The sequence below is a fragment of the Poeciliopsis prolifica genome, unplaced genomic scaffold (assembly GCF_027474105.1).
Source record: "Poeciliopsis prolifica strain line A6 unplaced genomic scaffold, Auburn_PproV2 SCAFFOLD001, whole genome shotgun sequence".
In the NCBI taxonomy this organism is placed as follows: domain Eukaryota; kingdom Metazoa; phylum Chordata; class Actinopteri; order Cyprinodontiformes; family Poeciliidae; genus Poeciliopsis; species Poeciliopsis prolifica.
The window spans coordinates 2109557-2131370 of NW_026562376.1; the positions used below are offsets into that span (position 1 = coordinate 2109557).

Sequence of the window (21814 nt, forward strand, 5' to 3'; positions counted from 1 at the left end):
GCAAAATTCGAGCTGCATGGCAGATTTTTCTCTGAACTACCTTGGTAAAATAATGATATATATTAGCAGTATGTAGTACACGTCCCCTGGCAGTGAGGCAGCATTCCTTTACTGCAACAAAAAATACTAAATGCTAACAAGAACTAAATAAGCGCAGCCCTTTCCACTGAACTGAACATCAATACAGTGTCGGACTGATCTGTTGATTAGCTTTTAGATTAACTACTTAATAATCTGATAGCAAAAGATGCTAAATAAGATATTTTAAGTTTTTTTAATTGAATTTGAGTTTAGGGTGAAGCATTTACAGATAAAAAATGTTTGTTTGTTTTTTTATCTTAGATGCAAAATGTAGATATTTTTGTACAGTTTTTGCTTAATTACTGCTCTGGCTGTGTTGTTTCAGAAAATGGCCTTTGCTTACTCTCATTAACAATTAATCCCTTACCTGCTGGTTGGAGTTAGCATCACTTAAACCAAATGTTTTTGACCAATTTAACTTTAAATTTGCAGTGAACTCACAATTATACATTAACGCAAAAAAAAAAAAAAAGATCAGTTGATTTTGCATGAAATCTTTTGCAAAAAAATGGAGAAAGTAAATTAAGAGGCTAAAATATCTACGACATAGGGCAGCACAATCATGATTGTAAAATCAGCGAGTGATATTTGAAGGACTGTTGAACTGTAAAGTGTTACGAACTTCATGCCAGTTGGACTGAATCTCACAGCACCAAAGACGAGAACATGAGGAAAGAAAAAAACAGCAATATATTTATAAATATATATATAATAATCACCAATATTATCGCCATTTCAAGAGTTTTTAATTCCAAGCAGCTCAATTTAAAGCACTGCTTAACTTTCTTTTTGTACCACAAATCACAAATATGACCAATGCAGTAACTGGAAAACTGCAATCAATCACATTAATGGCTGTGTTATGATTTGAGCAGAACTTTGATTCACTAATTCCTCATTTCATGACATTTTTACTGCATAATCCTGCTATAAAGTAACAAAGCAGATTTTTTGCAATGTGTTCTTTTCCCTTGGGAGTTGCATTGATTGGATAACGTCAGCATCAATACATTTAAGTACAGAGAGAATGTCTATCAAGCAGATTCAGACATTTACTCTGTGTTTAGCTCTTGAGTCTGAAAGCCAAACATCAGATCTTTGACTTTAGGGAGTAGATTCAAGATGCAAAGTTTGCAGCTTAAATTGAAGCACCCCAGTGCAGCTGCTCTGCACTCCACAAACAAGGCCGCAATTGTGCAAAGAGTCTAAAGAGATTTGAGTAATCATGTCACATACTAATCAGAATGGTGGAGGCTGAATAAAGCAGACACTAAGCAAGAGAAGTAGAACCAGAACAGAAATACATCAAGACAAAATCCTAATTACTCTCAGAAAACATTAGCAGAACATATATATGTCTGAATATAAAACAAAATAACAATACCTTAAATGTCTTAAGGTATTTCACCTTAGTGGTAAGAAACAGCATGTTCACAATGCCCACCAATTTCAACAAGTTACCTGTCTTCTGTAATTCTGATTCAAAAAAGAACTTTATGTTTACTAGACTATTAATTACTGTTTAACAATCAATGTTGCCTCCAAAGACAGTGGTGGAAAAAAAACTTGTAAAACTGCAACTTTAAATGCAATGCAGTTGAAGACTTTGGTGCAGATAAGCTAAAAATGTTAGTTTCACAGGCACAACTAGAGCAAACGTTTTGTCTAAAGTCCTGCAAACAGAACTACATAAAAAAACTCAGATGTAAAGAAAAAATGATCATATAGAAGTAGAGAAACTGTTGTCAAATAACTAGACAAATAGATGCTGAATTATATTGAATAATATGTTTTGTTTAAACTGTTTGTGAAACTTGTGTAAACATATAAATATTTTGTGATCATGATTCCAAAGCAATTGTTGCTCCTGTTTTTAACAGTCATATTTTTGTAATTTGATTCCAAAAACCATGCAGATTACAGAATGTGTTGCCTGCATCAATCTGCTTCTCAAATGCAACAGGATGCGCCATGTGACGGGTATCGAACCCACTTGCGTAACACAAAGTTTAAGTCAGTGGATCAAGTTTCAGTGAGTCGGAAAAAGGTGTTCTCTTACCTGGAAGAGGTGAGCCGGCAGAGATCACCGTTACCAACACTGTTATCCCCAGAAACGCTGCATACTGGTCACGCATCAGAGCCTGGAGCATCACCGCCAAACCCACAGCGGAGAGGAAACCTGCCATGGTATGGTGGTGCAAGCTTCAAGGCATTTCATCCGCTTAAGAAGTGAAGATTCATTGAATCAACCAACAGTGGCTTGAATTACTCCTTCAGGAGCATCCTTCTCCAGAGGTCAAAGGCTGCAGGGAGACAACACAGATGCAAACTGATGCTAAATGCTAAACTCCATGTGCTTTACAATCAAAATTACAGCCCCAGACAAACAATACAAGATCTGACAAACTGCATTTTTACAGTTTGTCAGATTAAAACCACTAATTTCAGTGAATTTCATTGGGATTTTATGTGAGAGATCAACAGAAAGCAGGAGAAAACTACAAAGTGGAAGGAAAAGAAAGAATCTTTTTGACCTTCCTAAAATAATGACCCATGTCATTTTGTGCCAAAAGTGACTTTTTTCTGCCTGAAACATCTTTCGGATAAAAAGAGGTAGAGACAATTTTTTTTTGACAAAAAATTACAGCGGCACCAAATTATTAGCCGATTATTTTAGGAAGATGACAAAATATAAACCTCTTTACTCTGATACCCCTAAATAAGATCCAGACCATCCAGTTCCCATTAGAGGTGACCTAACTGGGAAGCAGATTCTGCATGTGTGAAATTGAATCTGAGTCTTTTTTTTGTTTGTTCTTGTTTTTGTTTTTAGCTGTAAAATGTTTTTCCATTTTACAGCTAAAAAGACTTTCGCTTGTACTTTTTTCTTTTAAACAGTAATGATGCGTAGCTGTAGCAACAAGTGATACTTTTTCCAACTTTGAGCAGCTGATTAGCATCTTAAAAGCTAAAATAATTTCTGAACTCTGACCCAAAATCCCAGATGAGTTGAAAAGGAAGACCAAAGAGCAGAGAGAGCAGAGAGAAATGCATAGAGACTCAAAGGAGTGGCAAAAGCAAAGTAAGTGGATTAGCAGTGCTTGCCGAAAACTGATGGTATTATCCCAGACATGACAATGCTGTTTTTGCTGCTCCTATAATTAGCTGTTAGCATCTCATAATAATCACACAGCAACAGGCTTCAGTCAGAGGCCTGTTTATATTGGTGGAAAGACAGACTGCTACTGGAGCTCCTTCCTGCCTACATAGAGACAACATGCAAAAGAAGTTGTCTTCCATGTAGGACATAGGATAAATGATCCCCTTCCAGGAGGACAACCAGCCTAAGTAAGCGGACAAAGCTACAACTGATAGTTTGAATCAAAGCATATCCATGTAAAATGGCCTAGTCAAACTCCAGACAAACTGTGAATCAAAATCTTTGATACTGATATTCACAAGTGCTCTCCGTCCAATCTGAGGTAGGGATATTTTGGAAAGAGAAATGGCTCAATAACACAAAATCTTGATAAATAGATCAAATTTGGAGGCTTTAATATTCCCTCATTGCTCTGATGTCATGAACAAAATGAAACATCCTCCAGCATTGTTTGTCACAGCTGAACTTCTTTTGAACTTTTTAATTTCCCCACTGCAGCAAGTTCAGGTGAGAACAGATCTGTTTTACAACGTTCTATTGTGTTCCCCATTTTGAGGAATTCTATAAAGATATGCAGGTTTTTGGAACAGTTTCATGGTTTCCAGTCATCTCCAGCAGCGGCTAGCTCCGTCATCGAGACGCTTCAGCCTCCGTCCCGTTACTCGCGGCTTCGCCATCATGTGCAGCCACAAAAAAACTAATGTCCCCCCTTTGGGCGCCGCTGGAAAAGGCGAAGCGCTGGATAACCTCCGCGCTCGGGTGGTTTTCCCAAAGCTAGCTGGGATAACGCGGTGCCGTAGCTGCGCACTTACCCACGAACAGCGAGCTCCGACTCGGACAGTTCACGTGAAGGTGAGGAGGAAAGATCCTTGGAAAGAATAAAGTCCTTAATCTGAGGAGCTGAATGAGGACCCTGCTTGTTTTGAAGTTATTTTGGAGGACGCGTGTTGCTTCGGACCTGATAGCTCCTTGTGATGTGACACAATTTCAGTTACCAGTGACCCCCTCGCGTCCTGATTGGCTTAGCCCCGCCCCTGACAGTTCTGATTGGTCTCTTGCTAATCCAGTTCCCATTCTGATTGGCTGGCGCTCACATCGATCAGGTTTGTCTTTTAATATTAGGTTGGTTCTCCCGCACTGGCGTCTGCGGCTTCCACGGCAACGTTACTTCATGCAACGATGCATTAACAACCGGACATATTCGTGTCAGCTTTTTATCTGCTAAATTGGATTACCTTCCTTATGAGCCATTTAATGAGTCCTGATTTGTCTGCAGTCCTATATTGAAACTTTAAACTCCTTTATGTTTAACTTTTGAGCTCAATCACAATTTGAAGCTTTATTAAAACGCAACCTTTACAAATAGTGTGGGATTTTAAAAAATGAAGAATGATTGTTTATTTTGCTGCTTATTTCGTAAAACTGAGTCGCTCCAGAAAGCAGTGGCATCCAAACAGCGGTTTGCTTTCAAAGCCTGCAGAACTTGAGCCTGGAAGGTTTTTTTTTGTTTGTTAGTTTTTAATGAAATGGAGATAATCAACATAACGTCATTGTCATTTAGTGCAAGTTAACATTTTGGTGCGTGCTGACACCTAGTGGTAGCAAACAGGTCCTGCTAAGGTTTCAGAAGGACAGTCTGCATCCGAATCCAAAATCACCAAGTTAAAAGTAGGTCAAAGGTCATGTTTTCTTTTTCAATTCAGAATGCAAAATAATTTTATTGTAATCGTTAATTTTTGTGATTCAAACACACGCCGTGAAAACTGACAGATGTTTTCCTTAATAAAAGAAAGGTTTATGGGTTTTTAACTTTTAGGTTGAATATTTTCTATTTTGTTGGTTTATAAAATGTTGCCATCATGAATGTATGTATTTTGTTGATACCTACACACTGGTGTGTATTAATCTTATCTACATAAGATTAATTCACCTTTGTAAAAAGTTATCACATGCAGTTTCATAACAATGCTTGCGCTTGTATTTTTGAACATATTATAAAGGAAGACGCACCTGTCAACTTTTAAGGAAGCTTGAAACTTCCATTTTTGATAAAGTTTTATAGTTAAAACAGCAAAGTTTTCCCAGTTGGGTGCAGGCGTAGGGGCAGATAGCTGCCGATGGACAAACTGACCACTTTTCCTCACTTTCTTCTCCCATTAATCTCCAACATGCATTGTTTTTGTTATTCCAACTGGTAGCGTTGTAGTTTTTCTGGTCTGACGTTGTGTTTAGCTGTGAAATGGAGGGTCAGTTGAGATAATTCTGCCATTAACTAATTGTTCTCTCTCTTGTGTTGTTTTACTTTTCATGAGTGTAGACGGTTATCCTGTTTCAGTGAATCTGGTTCTTTTTGTGTCTGTGCTCCGTCTTCTCAAACCTTGGAAAGTGGCAGATTGTACTGGGCAAGTTTCTGGTTCTGCCTCCAACAGGGATTCTTCCTGTTGGATGGGAGTTTTTCCTCTCCACTGTCGCCACGTGCATACTCAGTATGACTGATTGCTGTCAACAACACAATGCAAGCGATTGTGAGTAAATGATATAAGTGAGTGACTCGATGCAAAACTTTTAAAACTAATTTGAATATTTTTTTCTTTCTGTAAAGTCCTTTGTGGCAACATTTGTTGAGAATTGTTGCTATAGAAACAAAGTGAATTGAATTGGACACATGGTGTGTGGTCGAATGAAAAAGTGGAGACTGTTGCCGTGACTTAACAGTTTAATGTAAATCCAAGACAAAGTGTGATTACATTTCTACACATATACAATATGCATATGTGAGCTTACAAATTCTCATTAACTCGATTCACCTCTGAGACCCAAAAAATGATCAAAAGTAACAGTGAATAACAAGCTAGAACATAGTTCACCACAACGCGAGCCCCTTCTCATCCTACAGTTAGAAAGGAGGACAATTAAAATGACTATTCTCTTCTATCTGATGCTGCTGTTTGTCTAATAAAAGACCTCCTGTAAAATTTACAATTGTGTCATTAGTTTTTCAAAGCCTAATATAAATTCACTCATTTTTTCTACAACGAAAATGATTAAGAGAAGCACACAATATCCTAATGGAAAAACACAAGCGCTTAGTAGCATGTAGTCAACGTGTTAGGAGGTTTAAATAATCCTCTTTTTCTCATTGTCAATATTATATTTATTTTAAAACATTCTATAAAGCCAGTAAAATATCCATTCTCATAACATACTTGATAATATTAGGCTAAGGAACAGGGTATACATAAAACGCTACAATAACAGATTGAAATAAAGAGACATCACTTCCCGATAAACAAAACTAATAAAGAAAAGACCATCAACAGAGATGTATACTAGGAAATACTGCAGCACACATTAGCTTCATTGACAAAGAATTAAATATCACAACATTGAGAAACCATACAGCAATAGACGCAAAAAAGGGGGTCAGGGTTTGATGCGCTCCTATTCTCGGTCCTTTGAATGTTAACTTATTATTTACCATTCATAGTTACTAGGGAATATCTGAATCGGCCAATTTCTTCCTTCACAAAAAATAAAAAATAAAATTATTAAACAGATCAAAACTAAGAGCTTTCATTACTTTCAGTCCACAGACACAACAGCAGGTATTTTCCTAACTTTTTTAGATTAAAATAAACATCTGATAAAGATTACAAACACAAGTTTTATGCATAGATAAGAAAAATCCCATATATTAAATTACATTTTCTGTTGGAATCAAATCATCTCTACTTCTATCAAAGAATCTGAAACTTTTTTTTTCATTTTTTTAAGTGTAGTAGTCCCCAGAAAACAAAATAAAATTCGGTACCGCTCTGATTTCTGATGTAAGCTGAATATTTTCCCAAAGAAATTAAAAAACAAATAAAAAGCTTTTCAAATCTAATTCTAGCACATTCAAGTTCTTCATAAAAAACAATAGATGGTATGTACAATAATTCTGTTATCAAATCAGGACCTAAGTTACTTCAAGTAAGCAGTTATTTCTCTTTAGCAGGTTTTGTACACAATAATTATAACTGGAGGTGTTAAAAAAAATTTAATTTGAATCAGTCAATGAAGGCATCAAACCATGACCACCCAACCCTGAATTCCCCCGAGGAATAACCAGCGAAAGGAATAGATCAAATTAACAAAAGGGTTAAATAATAATAATAATAATAATAATAATAACATGTATCCAAAGGGGTTTTGAGAATGTTTGTGTAACTACATTATGCATTTTTCTGTGACATAACGTATCTACCTGCACACCTGTCTTCATCTCCTTTGACCTTTGGGAAGCAGCTGCAGCTCCAGCCAGGTATTTCTACAGTGCAGGTGTTGCAGGTGTGTTTTTAACGAGCTGCAAGTCGTTGCAGAATGACTGCTGCGAGTAACACTGTCAGGAATGTTTGTCTGGATGAGCAACACCAGAAGCAGGACTGGAAGTTTGAGCGCTTTTCGACAGGAGGACGACAGAGAGATGGACACGCTGCCTTGTTTCAGTTTCCACTAATTAAAATGTCACCTTTTAAAGCTTTGGAGGTATCGTTGGTTATTTGGAAGGCAGTAGTCAACATTAATGTTGCTATCTGGGAAGGCTGTACACACCTCAGCAACACCGAAAATTTTTAAACACTACTTAAGCACGTTTTGGTAATTTTAAGGGCACTCTATCTACGATGATGCTCACTTTTCTGACCCTCTTTTTCTTCAGTAATCCATAAAATGTTGGTTATGTGAAACAGAAACAGACAAACATATCATACAAATCAACTTCCACAGTGTTGTTTCATTTTGAAAAAATAAGACCATTTATATATCCTAATTATGATAATAGGCAACATTACATTGTTGGTTTTTAGTGGGGTTTTGATGGGAACCAGTTGTATAGTTATTGTGCCATGCATGAGTCACAAATTAATAAAATAATCACCCACCGAGAAATCTAAAGCCATGACAGATGTGGATGGGTCACATAATGTTACATTCGTTTTGTGCAGGTGACCATGATTTTTAAAGGTATGCTTCAGACATTTTGGGTTATTCATTTTTGCAGGTCTTCTCTGAAACCTTTTAAAATTAGCTTTCCTACCACAACAATAAAGCTAAAACATTAAAAACAGAAAACAACAAGAGAGAAAAGGCATGATCATTCATTTCTGGTTTCATTTAAACGGGTAAAAAGCGTGGAAGAATTCAAAATAAGAACAGAAGAAAGATGTTTTGAAACAGCGCTGTGAAAAAGTATTTACCCCTTTTATTCTGTTTTTGTTTTTTAATGTTTCAGGTTATCAGAAATATCAACGATAATCAGAGTAAATACAAACAGAAGTTTGCAAAAAATTATTTGAAACATCATCTATGAAGGGAAAATGAAATTATTTGAGCCAAATTGGAGGGTATTTGTGCATGAAAGGTCAGAGGCTCCGACTCCTGACAATTTTGGAAAAGATCCCACCAAAGTAGGCGGAGCTAAGGTTTGCTGAGGGGCGTGGCCAAGCGTGGGCTTGAGTGGAGGGGTGTGGTCTCGACAGAAAAAGTTCTGTTGCTACCTTATCTACTTTTTCTCTATATTTAATGACTTTTCAGATGCATCCAGCAACTTATTTTCAAAACGTGACTGACATCAAAAGTAGTGACTTTCTTACCGACTTTCGACCATCAGCCCCTCCCACTTCCTACGCACTGAAGTCTCGCTAACAGTCGTCATGCAGGAAACCGACCTGCCACAACATCTCTACTGGACTTCAGTTTGGACTTTGGCCAGGCTACTCCAGCCAATCACAGGTTGATTTGCTGTGTTTTGGATCATCGTCCCACTTCATAAATCTAGTTAACCTGAACTAGCAAACACGGTTTTCACTAGAAAACAGAATTCATGGTCCCACGCTGCAAAAACACAAATTCTTACCAAGTAATTTCTGTCTCGTTTCTACTGCAAATACCTCAGTGCACTGGATATAACACAAAACAAACTTGCAAAGAATTTTTCACCAAGATATAGGAGCTTGTTTTAAGTCAATAATTGATGAAAAGTTCTGGTTCTGTTGGCAGATTGCCTCACTGATAAAATGTTTTATCAGTGAACAATCTGCTTCCATATTTTGTAAGTTAGTTCTGTGTTATTTCAAATGGACTAAGATATTTGCACTAAAAGTAGAGCAAAAATATATTTTTTGTTTTTTGTAGATGTAAGATGGGCCTTCATGGTTTTAACCTTAAACTCTCCCTTAGAAACCATTTTGACTTATTTTTTCCTACTTCTGTCAGTTGGGTTCTGTTAAAATTATTTCTTATTCTGGTAATAATTACACAATCAGGTCGACAGGGAAATGAGCCAAAAAAAAATGTGGCTGATAGGCAGCCATGTTGGTTGGGACAGTTTTAAAGCTGTTCATGTTATCTTTTAAAATATTTTAGTGTGTGGAGAAAATAGAAGATATCTACCAAGGGGTAACTGCTTTATCATGGCGTCGTAGATAAAAGTCCACAAAGAAACACCTGTGCTGTATGCATGTTAAATCCTCACACACATGCGTTTCATAGAGTGAAATCCACACTTTATGAAGCGTTTGAAGTTATTGCCTGGATATTCTGGCAACAATGAGGAGGATTGCTTGTTCTGTGCTGTGCATGGTCGATCTCGTTAAAGTCTTTGGTGCCTCATGCTGACGGGTGTGGACAGTAGTTGTGATATTCCCTCAAAAACAGTGGAATGTTTCAGTAGTTTGATTCAGAAATCCTCCAAGTTATGCACGTGTGCTCAGACCTGAACGACCCAGAGGAAACGAAGGAGATGAAACAGAAAACAACAGAACAGAGATGCCTGATGTAACCAGCGACATGTCATGTAATCACATCTTCAAGTACCTGGACCCGAGGCGTTAACGGGGAGCAGAAAGTACCAGGATGAAAGCCGACTCCAGAGGGCGGCTGGATTACCCGAAAGCAGGCTTCTGAAAGCGCCCCAGTGGATTATCATCAGCCTGCCCGCTTCTCTACCCTCAGCAGTGTTTCAACACTTTACACAGGTGCACCCACCTTCACCCAGTACGAAACATCACTGTACACCAGGTTACAAAACCCACATAAGCCCGACATATCATAAAAACACGCATTTTGATAAAACGTCCACAAGAATTATTGCAACAATCTCTAAAAAATAAACACAAGTACTACAGCCATGTAAAAGAAAATGAAGATAAGTTAAAAAGAGAAAAAAATCACTTCAAATGCAAGTACTATGGCATACCAAGGAGGAGGGCAGAAGGCTTTGACTAGACCACCAGTAGTTCTGATGTGCCCATGTTCATTCAGTAGGGCAAATGGTTATTTATGCTATTGGCTAAATAAAATCAAGCAGCAAACACACAAAGCGGCAGCCCTATTGGTTCTCTAAGTGTTCAGGCATCCCCGCCCCGTCGGCATGGCGATATTCGTGGTGTACCTGGATCGAAGACAAATGGACAAAAACATCCATAAGGCGCCCCTTCCAGGTGCATGCGCGTCCCGTTTCCCGTCCTGCAGCGCCGCTGCTAAAGCCACGCTCGCATCATCAGAGCTCACAAACAATATGTCAGATACTCAGGAGCGCCCGCCGGCAGGCGAGGCAGCGCCCGCCGCGCCGCCAGGCGAGGGCGCGACGAGGGCAGCGCCCGCCGCGCCGCCAGGCGAGGCAGCACCCGCCGCAGCTCAATGTATCGATCAACCTGCTCATTGCCAACTTACAACCATTTTAAGTCCCTTTTAAGATAGAGAGTTCCCCCCGTTCCTGAACGGGCCCTACGCTTCCAACCACCCCCTTTCCTTCACCCCGCTCGGTTTCTCTTCCAAACATCCCTCTGTGCTCTGTCTGCTGATCTACCTCATGGCAACAATCACTTTCTGTCAGGCCCTTCTCTCAGACTAGCTCTTAACCTTGAAAAATACCAGTGCATCTCAAGAAATTAGCATTTGTTGAATAAGAGAGTGATTTATTTCTGTAAAGTGTAATGATTATGACTAATAGAAACTCACAAAATCAAAGGAAAGATGGCTAATTTAGTCAGCCAATTAGAATATTGGTGGAAAGTTGAGTGGAAGAAAAAAGACTGGTTAAAAACATAATGTTTTCAAGTTATTTTTTTGAAAGCAAATTTGAGATTTATTTGAAAATCAACATCCCAGAGTCTGGAGGAAGTTAGAACACACATTTTAGCTTTTTATAGTCTAGTTTCATTTTCTGACAGGACGTGTACATGACCACACTACAAATATCTGTTTTAATGTCTGTTGTATTACTGTGCTAGATTGGCCACACTTTTTCCTTTCACTGCGTTTTCTATGAATAAGCTTGGTACAGCAAAATTTCTGTGCTATATTTTACCCTCTTTGTAGTGAGTATTCATAGCAGTTTTCTCCATGATTATGTATAAAGTTTAATTTTCAAAAGTCTGTTTGTTTGATACTTTATAGTTTTCTAAAAGATTCAATTTTGGGTTTCATTTGCTGCAAGCCATAATCCTTATAATTAACAAAAAGAAATGACTGAAATATAAAATATTTTTGAGGTTTTTTTGAACATTCTGTCATAATCTAATTTACTGAGATGCACCAAAAACTCTATTGTGTCTCAAACTTTATCCTGCAACCTCGAAACATCTGAGCGAATGTCTGCGCTTCCTATTCGTGACGCACGTTTTCTCATGTGATTAGCAGAAAACGAGGAAAACAGCTACAGCTTCACTCTACATCTATCTTTTTATATTTACATGAATTTCCAGAGCGAAGTGTAACATGACTTTATCTCTGACTTTGGTAAAAAACCCAGGCAAATTATCTCATGCACACACAACAATAACAATTAAAAAAAAAAAACAGCTCGGCGTGATTTCTGCTTTGACATTAATCTTCATCTGCGGGACGCTGTGGTTGTGAAACAGCAAGGGCTGAGCCTACACCTGGAAGAAACCTACAAATGTCCCGATTAAGATGTGAAACCGGGGAAAATGCGTCACGCTAAGTTTAGCCGTAGTCTCTCGCGGCTTTCGGGACCCAAACCGAGTAAACTGTGTCGGTAAATCTGTAAGGCACTACGAGGGAACGACGATCGACATCTAAAGACTTGAGGAGGATCCTGTGGAGATGAGCTACACACGCATGGCTGACAGTAGCACACAGACAATCACGTTGTACATGCCTATGTTATTATAACCACTTTGTGCAATCACATTGAAGAAGAAAAAATAACAAATAACTCTATTGGTATCAAGGGAATTAAAAAAAGAAATAAAAACAGGTGCATACTGCTACATTCTATACACGGGGCCCAGCTAAGACACCTAGATCAAACTGAAGGTGGAAAAAACAAAAGAACAAATATCTATAAATACACTAAAAGATTGGTTAGATTTCCAGTTCCCTCCTCTGCTGGAGGAGGCGGAGTGGGTGGGGTTTCCTCTCTTCGTTTTCACCCCAAGCCTCCGCTGATTTGGAAATACTAAGACAGTTCAAGGCCATCAGTATTTTTTTTATCTTTGAAGAGCAGCAGGTTTCCGTATTTCACCAAGTCCCAAAGCTTTTGGGAATTCAAACTTCCAGTCAATATCTCCCCACTGTTCAACAGTCCCAAACATATTCAGGCGGGGGACGGGAGAGGAGAGCAGGGAAAGAAATGAAATAAATCTCAAAACATCCACTGTCCTCGAAACTTCCCCCATAAAACTAACGAGACATTGCTTCTTTTGTAAAGGAAAGCGAAGGGAGGGAAACAAAAGCAGAACTGGCCCTTTTCTAGGGGTTAAATCGTCAAAAGAAGAAAAACAGTCGCCATAAATTTTCTCTTCTCCAGAGGATCTGAGTCACGTTTCCTTCTGTTCAGTCATTCCTTCTTCAAGTTACACATGACAGCTTCATGAGGGTTGCATGTTCCTCTGTCTCTGTTCATGTCTGAGGTCGAGGAGAGGATGGGATGGAGGATGAACACTGCAAAAACACAAAATCAACCCAAGATCCAGTTGCTTGTGCAAATATCTTAGTAGAGCTGAAACAAGGCAAAACTAACTTAGATCTAACTTTTCAGCAAGATAAGGGAGCTTATTTTCTTAAATTTATTTAAAAAGTACCAGTTATAAGTGGAAAAAATAATTTTATCATATTTATAATATAATACAGGAAAAGTGTTTTGCTTTTTTACTCTTACTTCAGTCATTTCTCAACTACTTTTTACTTTTATTTGAACAAGAATTTGTTGAAGTGCTGCTAGTCTCAATAATAGTAATTAATTACTGAACAAGCTCCTATTTTGTGCTGAAAAGTTACTTGTAAGTTTTATTTCAAGGGTACTATATATATTTGCACCAGAAACTAGACTAAACATTCTTGGTGAGGTTTTGTGCTTTTGCAGTGCAGGAAGCAGCATCGCTGGGTTGGGGGTCGGGCCCCTTCAGTGTCAGTCCGGCTCGTCTCTAGAGGTAAGGATACTGGTTGACCTTGGTGGGGCTCAGTGGGTATCCAGTGTAGACAGTGGAGGCGGGTGAGGCGCTGATGTAGGCCTGATGGGCGAACTGGGCCTGGTACTGGCTGTGGTGCATTGTGGGCGATGGCAGCACGCGGTGGCTCACGCTGACCGGGACCTGGTGGACGATGCTGGGGGGGTAGCTCCCGTGCTGGACGGCGTGGCGCGCCGAGCCCTGCGATGCCACCAGGTGAGCCACGGCGCCGGTGGAGCCCAGAGCGGCGGGGGCCGTGTAGGTGTACAGGTGGGGCTGGCTGGGCAGGTGGGTGGTGGCCAGGTGCGGGTGGACGCCGCCCGTGTGGGAGGGGCTGTTGTGATGGAAGGAATACGGGGCTTGAGCGGCGATGTTGGGGGTGATGTAGGCCTGCTGCCGGCGGTGTCCCGCGTTTCGCTCAGCCACCATGTGCTGCTGAGCCTGAAATAACAGACGAACCAACAGAGTTCAGTCCTATTATACTTCTACGGTCTGTACAAAACATGATCATTGCATGTTTCACACAAAATATGAGCTGCTTGGGGTCTCTGTGGCCACGCCTAAGAACTCAACATTTACACTCGCAGGAAATGCTGCTGCTGACGTGTTTTTAAGTGTTTGGACTGTTTTCAGAAGCTGCAGAAACCAAAATAGAAGCCTAAAAATGAGCAAAGTGTGAATTCTGCGTAAAACGAACACTGTACATATTGCCTTGATGGGGCATAATCAAAACAATATTGTAATGATCTGTTACATTGACTGTTTGCTGTGTACTGTACCTGGCTGAGATTGAGTGGCTGCTGCTGAAGGGGGTGTGGTCCTGAACGCTGCTGCCGATAGGCCACGCCCCCCGCCACGCCTCCTGGTATGTGATTATTGCCCGTTGTCACTCCATTGGAGGATTTAAACTTGTAAGCTATATTCTGATGATTCAGTCCATCTGTTCAGTAGAAAAATAAATCCATCTGTTCACCTGCAAAGCAGCAACTTTTCCCTCTGTATCTGAATCATTAAAGCGCCGTTTACCTGGCATCAACCGCTCACATTCGCTGGACACCTCAGTGTTCTGCGTCTTGAGCGGAGGGATGATGATTGTGCGAGGGTTCCCATTGTTGTAGTTGTCCAGGATGGTGGTTTTCGTGTCGTAGTTGTTGTTGTTGTGGTTGTGGGGTCTTGACTCCAGGCTATAGGGGCTGTTGTGGCTGGAACAGTCTGACTCTGGGGAATCATGGACCGTCACACAGCTGATGACGTTCTTTCTGTGCTTGGAGGATGAGCTGCAGAAAACAGACATAGATAGTTAGGAGGAATGTTGAACTCATTCTGCATTTTGTTCCCACTCTTCAAATAGGAAAGAAAGAGAGGAGGCGACTATTCATATTGTTGGAAGTTGCTATGAATTTTTAATGATTTTGGCTCATTTTTGGTTTTTTTTGTTGCATCTTATTGTGGATATTTTAAACATCTTCTAATTCCAGTGTTATGGGTTCTTTACTAAGTTAAAGTTTATTGGTGTTTCAGAGGGCCATAATCAACATGTTACTTGAAAATTCTCTCAAAACATTAATGTTATTGTTATTAATGAGACATTTTAATGTACAGCAAGATTTGTAAATAAATGAATAAACCTAAAATCTGATCGGTTTTCTGAATTATATTGCAGTTTCCTGCCCAAACGGACCCGTTGTTCTGCTTCTGGTCGTCGTCCTCTGAGTCGCTGCTGATGGTGATGATGCTGACGGTGGGGCTGGGCGTGTCGGGGATGATGATGGTCTGTCTGGGGACGTGGTGTTGGTGCTGATGGTTGCGGGTGGTGCTGGAAGCCTGTTCTGCTTCGTTGGCGCCCCACCCTCCTCCGGCGCAGCCCTGCGTCGGAGGGCAGTGGGACGCCGACCCGTTCTGTAGCACGGCGCAGCGAGGGGGCGTGTTCTCCTTCACCCGCTTGGATCGCTGCGGCGACAGCACCATCTGGGAGGATGACACCTCATAGGTCGACACGTTCCTTGGAAAAACAGAGGTGGAGGAGAGATCAGGCCACTGATGCTGAAGTTTCAGGAGCATCAAAGGGGCAGTATGATATACGTAGTAACGTTTCATAGAACAATGAAGTAACAGTGTTATCTTCAGTTGTTTTAAAAATGTTTTAAAATATGACTTAAAAGAAATTATATTTCATAATTTAAGAGACCTTGAAATTGGGTCTATGTCTCTTTAAAAACGTCTGCTCTTTCTGAAACTCTGCATTTAGGAACTCATCACAGCTGGCTCCTCTACCAAACCTTTAACTAAACTTTTACCAGCATTGATCTGAACCGTAGCTCCTATGATGAGCTCAGCAGATTGCTGCTGGCTAGTCTGAAGGAGCAGTGTGGGATAGTTCAAGGGATAGTGCTGCTCTGTGAGCCAGAAGCTTGTAAGCTTGGAAACTGCAGCTGTGAGGAGGAGCTACGTCTCGAAGGCGGGGCTCGGTCCAGCCAGGCGTTTTGCACAGCTGAATGGTTGCCAGGGAGATTAAATGATTCCTCAAACGTGCGTGAAAAAAATCCAGGTATATTTTTGACGAGGGAAGCAAAACAGGATTTAAAGCTAAAAAATTGATATTATATAATAATGCCCCTTTATCACTATAAAGTCCTTTGAAAAGGCTTCATCAGCAGTTTGCATACCTGGTCAACATCTGGTGCTGTTTGGTCTTTTTGGAAGAGGAGTTGTTATTGGTGGATGACTGCCTCATGACATGAGCCACGCCCACATTGAGAGTCTGGTTTGATGGGAGTGTGACGTGACCAGTCAGCAAGGCCGGCTGCTGCATGATGGGATTATAATGGCTCCCGTGAGGATGGGAATTCCTGCAGAATGACACACATTCATCTCAATCAACTAGAATAGTAGCTATTTAATTTTAAGAAGCGAAACAAACATATAAATGCATTAATTCCACATTGTTAATGGTAGACTACACGTTAGCTTAGCGCTTTGTGCTAACATGTGGTTTCCCCAAACTGCATTTTTCTGGATAAATTCATTCTGAATTTACTTGGCTGTATTGTAAGCTTCCACTTGAGTAAAGTTTTATTTGTGTTAAAGTTCTGGTTTTTGATTGAGCACTAAGAGCCAACAAGAAAGATCTACTGTTGTGTGTTGTTGGCACTAACTTTATGTAACTTATTAGTTACGTTGAGGCCTTTTTTACAACATGAACTCACAGTTGTAGCTCATGTCATGGCTACATCTCTGACTACCACATTTTTTTTCTTCCACTAATCTTTCCATTAATACACTTCTTTCTAAGAATGATTGTCTGTGGCTTATATACTCCTTGTTTTATTTTACTTCAATTTTTTTATTGGCTTTCTTAAGCTGAAAGCCATAATTGCTAAAATTACCAAAGGAAAACTATATGAGTTAAAAAATGTTAACTGAATTGATCAAATAGATTTACTTTTTCAATTATATTTTATTGTATTCAGATGCATGTTAAGAATCTGCAGAAAAAGTGTCAGATCAATCTGCAAAATAATGATATAAATCAGTAGACATTGGCAAGGACACAGTATTTCACAGTGAAGCCAGTAGGTGGCACTGGCTCTCTTTTCTGAAGAGGCTAAAAAACAAGAGGACAGAGCAAAGAGGGAGGGCAGAGGAGCTGACACCAGCAGCTGTGGAGCGATAGCTCTGCAGAGGAAGTGCGACACTTTCCCGATCTTCTCTCTGAGGACCACAGAGCTGTGACTGGACAGGAGGGGAAGGAGTGGCAGGGCGGGGGCTGCCTTCCCAGACAGACACCCTGAATGGATTCAAACAGGCATGCACATTGTATATCTGTACATATATGTCCCTCTGACCCGCTTCCATCTAGCCTCCCATTCATCAATTAACTTCAGTGACAGGCTGCACCCTGCATGGCGACTCGATCCTCCATCCAGCACATGTTCTCATTTCAAGATAAAGTTACAAAAGAAGCAAAGATTCCCAAGTTAATGCATCAAAAAATACAGTTCAATTCTTATATTGTATTATAAATACCGCGTTAGAAAATTAGTTTTAAATGTCAGATAGCACTGTGTCTTAAAACGCTGCAGTTTGAACAGAGGAATTTTCACGGATATCAAGAACTTTCCAAACCTTGAGAACACCTCATTGAAATTCAATCATTTCCAGGGATTTCAGTCACCTGCATGAACTGTGCAGAAACTACTGAAGTGTTTACCTCCAGTTGGCGAGAGTCTGTGTGCTGCCCATGGAGTCTGGGATGACGGTGGCGTGCTGGACGGAGGTGTGGGTGAGCTGCTGCCACGCTGGAGGCAGCAGGATCTGCTGGGTGCCGCTGGGCCAGGCCTGCTGCAGAGAGAGAACCCGGGTCAGAACAACCATTTAAAGGTCACAACAAGGAGACTGAAAACTGAAAACTGGTCAGGTAATATACAAAGTGCAGAGAAAGTGCTCCTTTAAAAAATTCAATGTATTTTACTGGCATTTGAAGTAATACAAACACAGAGCAATGCATAATGTTTTACAGTAAACTAATCCTAGCATTACATAAAACATGTCTTATTGCTGGGCATTCAATACAAATACACACAACTTATTTATTTTACACATGTCTGGATATAACATGCAGGCCTAATTAAGCTACTGCCAGAAACAAACTGAGTTATCAGAGGTGACAGAAAGATGGATGGAGATAAATCCAGATAAATCCCATAGGATAACCTGTTAGAGGCTGCAGGAACACCATCCTAAATACACAGACAGAGACGATATGGGACAGCTTCCATCCTAGTCAAAGTCCTGACATTAATACAATGACGAATCTGGAACAAAACCTGAAAACTTAAGTTCACAGAGGCTCTCCTCCAATTCAAAACAAGGAAGTCCAAAAGTCTGTGAAGTGTTGATCGAACATCAACAGGCAGGAGCAAAAATCCGACCGTTTTTATTTTTATGTTGGTTAGCTGAAATGTTTTAAATAATGTAGAATGAGAAAATGATGGTTTCTTTTCAAAAAGCACAAGTGGAAACATTAAACTCAAACTAGAGTAGCTCGAGGGCAAATATCTGATGAAGTTTGTCAATTTGAGGGAGACATCCGTGAAGAGGAGAGCGCAGAGCTGGACCTAATAAAGATACCTCAGATCCTTTCTTTGAGTGTGTGTGTGTGTGTGTGTGTGTGTGTGTGTGTGTGTGTGTGTGTGTGTGTGTGTGTGTGTGTGTGTGTGTGTGTGTGTGTCTGGGTGCGAACATGAGCAGCTGAGTGTGTGATGCTTGCCTGTGATTATGTGTGTGATGTGTGTCAAATCAACCAGCGCTCTAATTAGATTCCTACCTCTCTTCAGGTTGCTCTGAAAGAGCCATCTTTGAATTTCTTATGCAGAACCAGAGACCTCGCGGGCGTAATCTGCCTGCAGATGTGCCATGTGTGTCTGAACACGCCTGTGTGTGTTTGTGTGTGTTTGTGTGTAGTCCTAGCAGTTTAATGCAGCTCTATTGATTAGCACTTTAATGTCAAGGCTAATGAATTGTCCCTTTAATATTGTTTATGCATCTATTTACAACACCATCAGTATGTGTTGCAGAATGTCTTCAGCTCTTTTTCTGCTTTGCAGCCACAGCTACATGTTTCAGATCATCAACTACTTTCACTTTAAGACAACCTAAGTAAATACAGAATGATGATTTCATTCATTTAGAGAAAAACATCCATCAAACCCACTAACTAACACATTTAGAGGTTCTGATTTCATCATTGTCTGATTTTGATGATATAAAATATTTGATAAAAAAAACCAAAACACTTCTTTGAGGCGTTGATTCTGTACGGTAATCTTTGGATGTGACTGGTTTGTTTTTGTGTGTGAGGCAGGTTGCACAGAGCTGAAGGTTAGGGGTGGAGTTGGTGCAACATGGCTGCTTTGTCTCAGCCATAATGACTGACATCTCTAATGGAACATTCTGGAGATGTCCTTTACATCCCGACCACATCCAGGCCCTTTTATCAGCAGCCCATTAACAGACTCTAATACGTCCAGCCCGTCTCCTGCTCACTCTATCTCCATTCCTGCCACTCTGCATGCCTTTCTCACGCGCCGTCTGCGTTGTGTAACTGGCTCGTCTGCCCTGAAATGGTAACCCAGTTAAGAGGTTGTTTTCTTTCTCCTCAGAGCCCACCATCACCATCAGCGGCCCACCGCCTCCCACCGCGACCCGAACTGCCTGGGAGAAACCCTTTGTCACCTCAGGCCTTTCAAAGCCTGGGCTCTCACTCCCCAATTGTTTCCACATTTTCTGCATTCCTGCTCCAGATAAAGGTCCCGCTGGTTTCCCTGCCTCCCGGCTCAGAGCCACTCACCCCCGACCTTCGCTGCACCCTCTCTCTTCATCTCTCTCCGTTTCTGCGCAGCCAGGTGCTTGAGACCAACCTTGGCTTGGCTCAAGGTGGGCAAAGAGTCCGTGGGTAACAGTAAACAAGCAGGAGGCGAGCTCAGACCTCCCACAGCAGAGGAATAAATACACTCACCACATACCCAGTTATTAGGTGTTCTGCTCACTGGCCTGTAAAAGCCATCTGCTTCAGTTAACTACTGCCTGTCTTTGTTTAACATGTGTGCAGACGGAGGTGACAAGGAACACCTGCAGGCACGGAGGAACAACATTACTGCAACATAAGATTGTTTGTTTTTTCAATTTGAATCATTATTTGGTTGGATCTTATGATGGAATATCAGGCCCACAGTACAAGAAAATAAAAAATATATTGGCAAGAATAAAGCCACAAAATTATGAGAATAAACTGAAAACTTACATACTTATAAAGCCATGTGTGAATAAAGTCACATCAGTATGAGAATAAAGTGGGAATAATATAAGAAAAAAAGTCATATTTTGAGAATGAAGTCGTAATATGACAGTCAGAACTGTGACGATGATGATGACGATAATAATAATAATAATAATAATAATAATAATAATAATAATAATAATAATAATAATAATAATAATAATAACAATAATAATAATAATAATAATAATAATAATAATAATAATAATAATAAAATAAATAAATTAAATGGTTGGTTACGAGAATAAACTCATAAGAGAAAAAGTTATAATATTATGAGAATAATGTCACATGAGCATAAAATCAAGATAATACGAGAATAAAGTTGTAAAAATACAAGACAAAAGTTAATATTATGAAAATAAAGTCACATTATTCCAAAGAACAAACTTATACAAAACTAAAGTCATAACATTATGAGAATGAAGTCTTACTTTATGACTTTTTTGTTATTTTATCACAACTTTATTCTCAAAATTTTATTTTCTTCGTGAGGCCCTGAAACCCCGTCCTAGGCCTGGTTGCTGGAAGGTTGCTGACTTTTTGCTGCCTCACCCGAGCTTCTCCCTGACCTCTGGAGATCCTGGGAGGCCTGTAATTTGGAGCGCCTGACTTGGAAGCAGCCATGGAGCTAATCACCATTTGGTATCTGACAGATTAACTCATCGTAGAAACACACGCACGTGCACAGGCGAGCGACTGCAGCTTCGCTCCTCGCATGCCTGCCTACTGGATGATTAACTAGAGATAAGGGAACGATTTAAACTCCGAGGATTCTCAGGGATATTTAAAGCCTGCATGGAAATTTCCATAGGGAGAACGATGCGGAGCGGGGATGTAAGTCACCGGCAGTCTTTCTGTGCAAGCAGGAGTCGCTGCAGCGGGAGCAACTGGAGCTTCAGGACCTTTCCAGAGTGAGGATGGAGAGCAGAGGGGGGCGATGACCTGAACGCACTCAGGCACAACCAGCTGCCGGCAGGCACCGTGTTTTCCTCCCCCAACCAGAGACCCCACTGAGGGATTGTGGGAAAAAAGGAACCCAACGACTGAACGCATTTGAATGTCATGACGCTAACTTATCAAGCTTTATCTGCTAAGATGAAATAAAAAATGTAAGTTAATTTCAAAATTAGGTTATATTCAGCATCTTCTGTTTCGAACCGTTATCTTAATGCCATAATACTTATTTGTTTATTTATTAGGCTCCCCATTTGTTTCCACCACAGCGGAAAGCTCATCTACCTGGAGTCCAATTGATTAAACCCAAATAATATTCATGCA

General features: G+C 40.3%; 2 protein-coding genes across 7 annotated transcripts in view; both read right to left on the minus strand.

The window, feature by feature from the left end:
• The window catches only part of si:ch211-1e14.1 (UPF0606 protein KIAA1549), a 36966-nt gene extending 32732 nt beyond the window's left edge, over window positions 1–4234 (minus strand). For all 4 annotated transcript variants that reach the window (XM_055034948.1, XM_055034940.1, XM_055034934.1 and 1 more), the window contains exons 1-2: window positions 4054–4234; window positions 2141–2384 (exon numbers count right to left, since the gene is read on the minus strand). In XM_055034948.1, coding sequence (XP_054890923.1) covers window positions 2141–2267 — 127 coding nt within the window. In that variant the 5' untranslated portion in view covers window positions 2268–2384; window positions 4054–4234. The remainder of the gene's footprint in view (window positions 1–2140; window positions 2385–4053) is intronic.
• A 1705-nt stretch (window positions 4235–5939) lies between these two features.
• The window catches only part of hipk2 (homeodomain interacting protein kinase 2), an 87364-nt gene continuing 71489 nt past the window's right edge, over window positions 5940–21814 (minus strand). For 2 of the 3 annotated variants that reach the window (XM_055027873.1, XM_055027888.1), the window contains exons 10-15: window positions 17906–18036; window positions 16362–16544; window positions 15377–15697; window positions 14722–14972; window positions 14475–14635; window positions 5940–14136 (exon numbers count right to left, since the gene is read on the minus strand). In XM_055027873.1, the coding sequence (XP_054883848.1) occupies window positions 13672–14136; window positions 14475–14635; window positions 14722–14972; window positions 15377–15697; window positions 16362–16544; window positions 17906–18036 (1512 nt within the window). In that variant the 3' untranslated portion in view covers window positions 5940–13671. The remainder of the gene's footprint in view (window positions 14137–14474; window positions 14636–14721; window positions 14973–15376; window positions 15698–16361; window positions 16545–17905; window positions 18037–21814) is intronic. The other variant, XM_055027881.1, reaches the window with a different exon arrangement.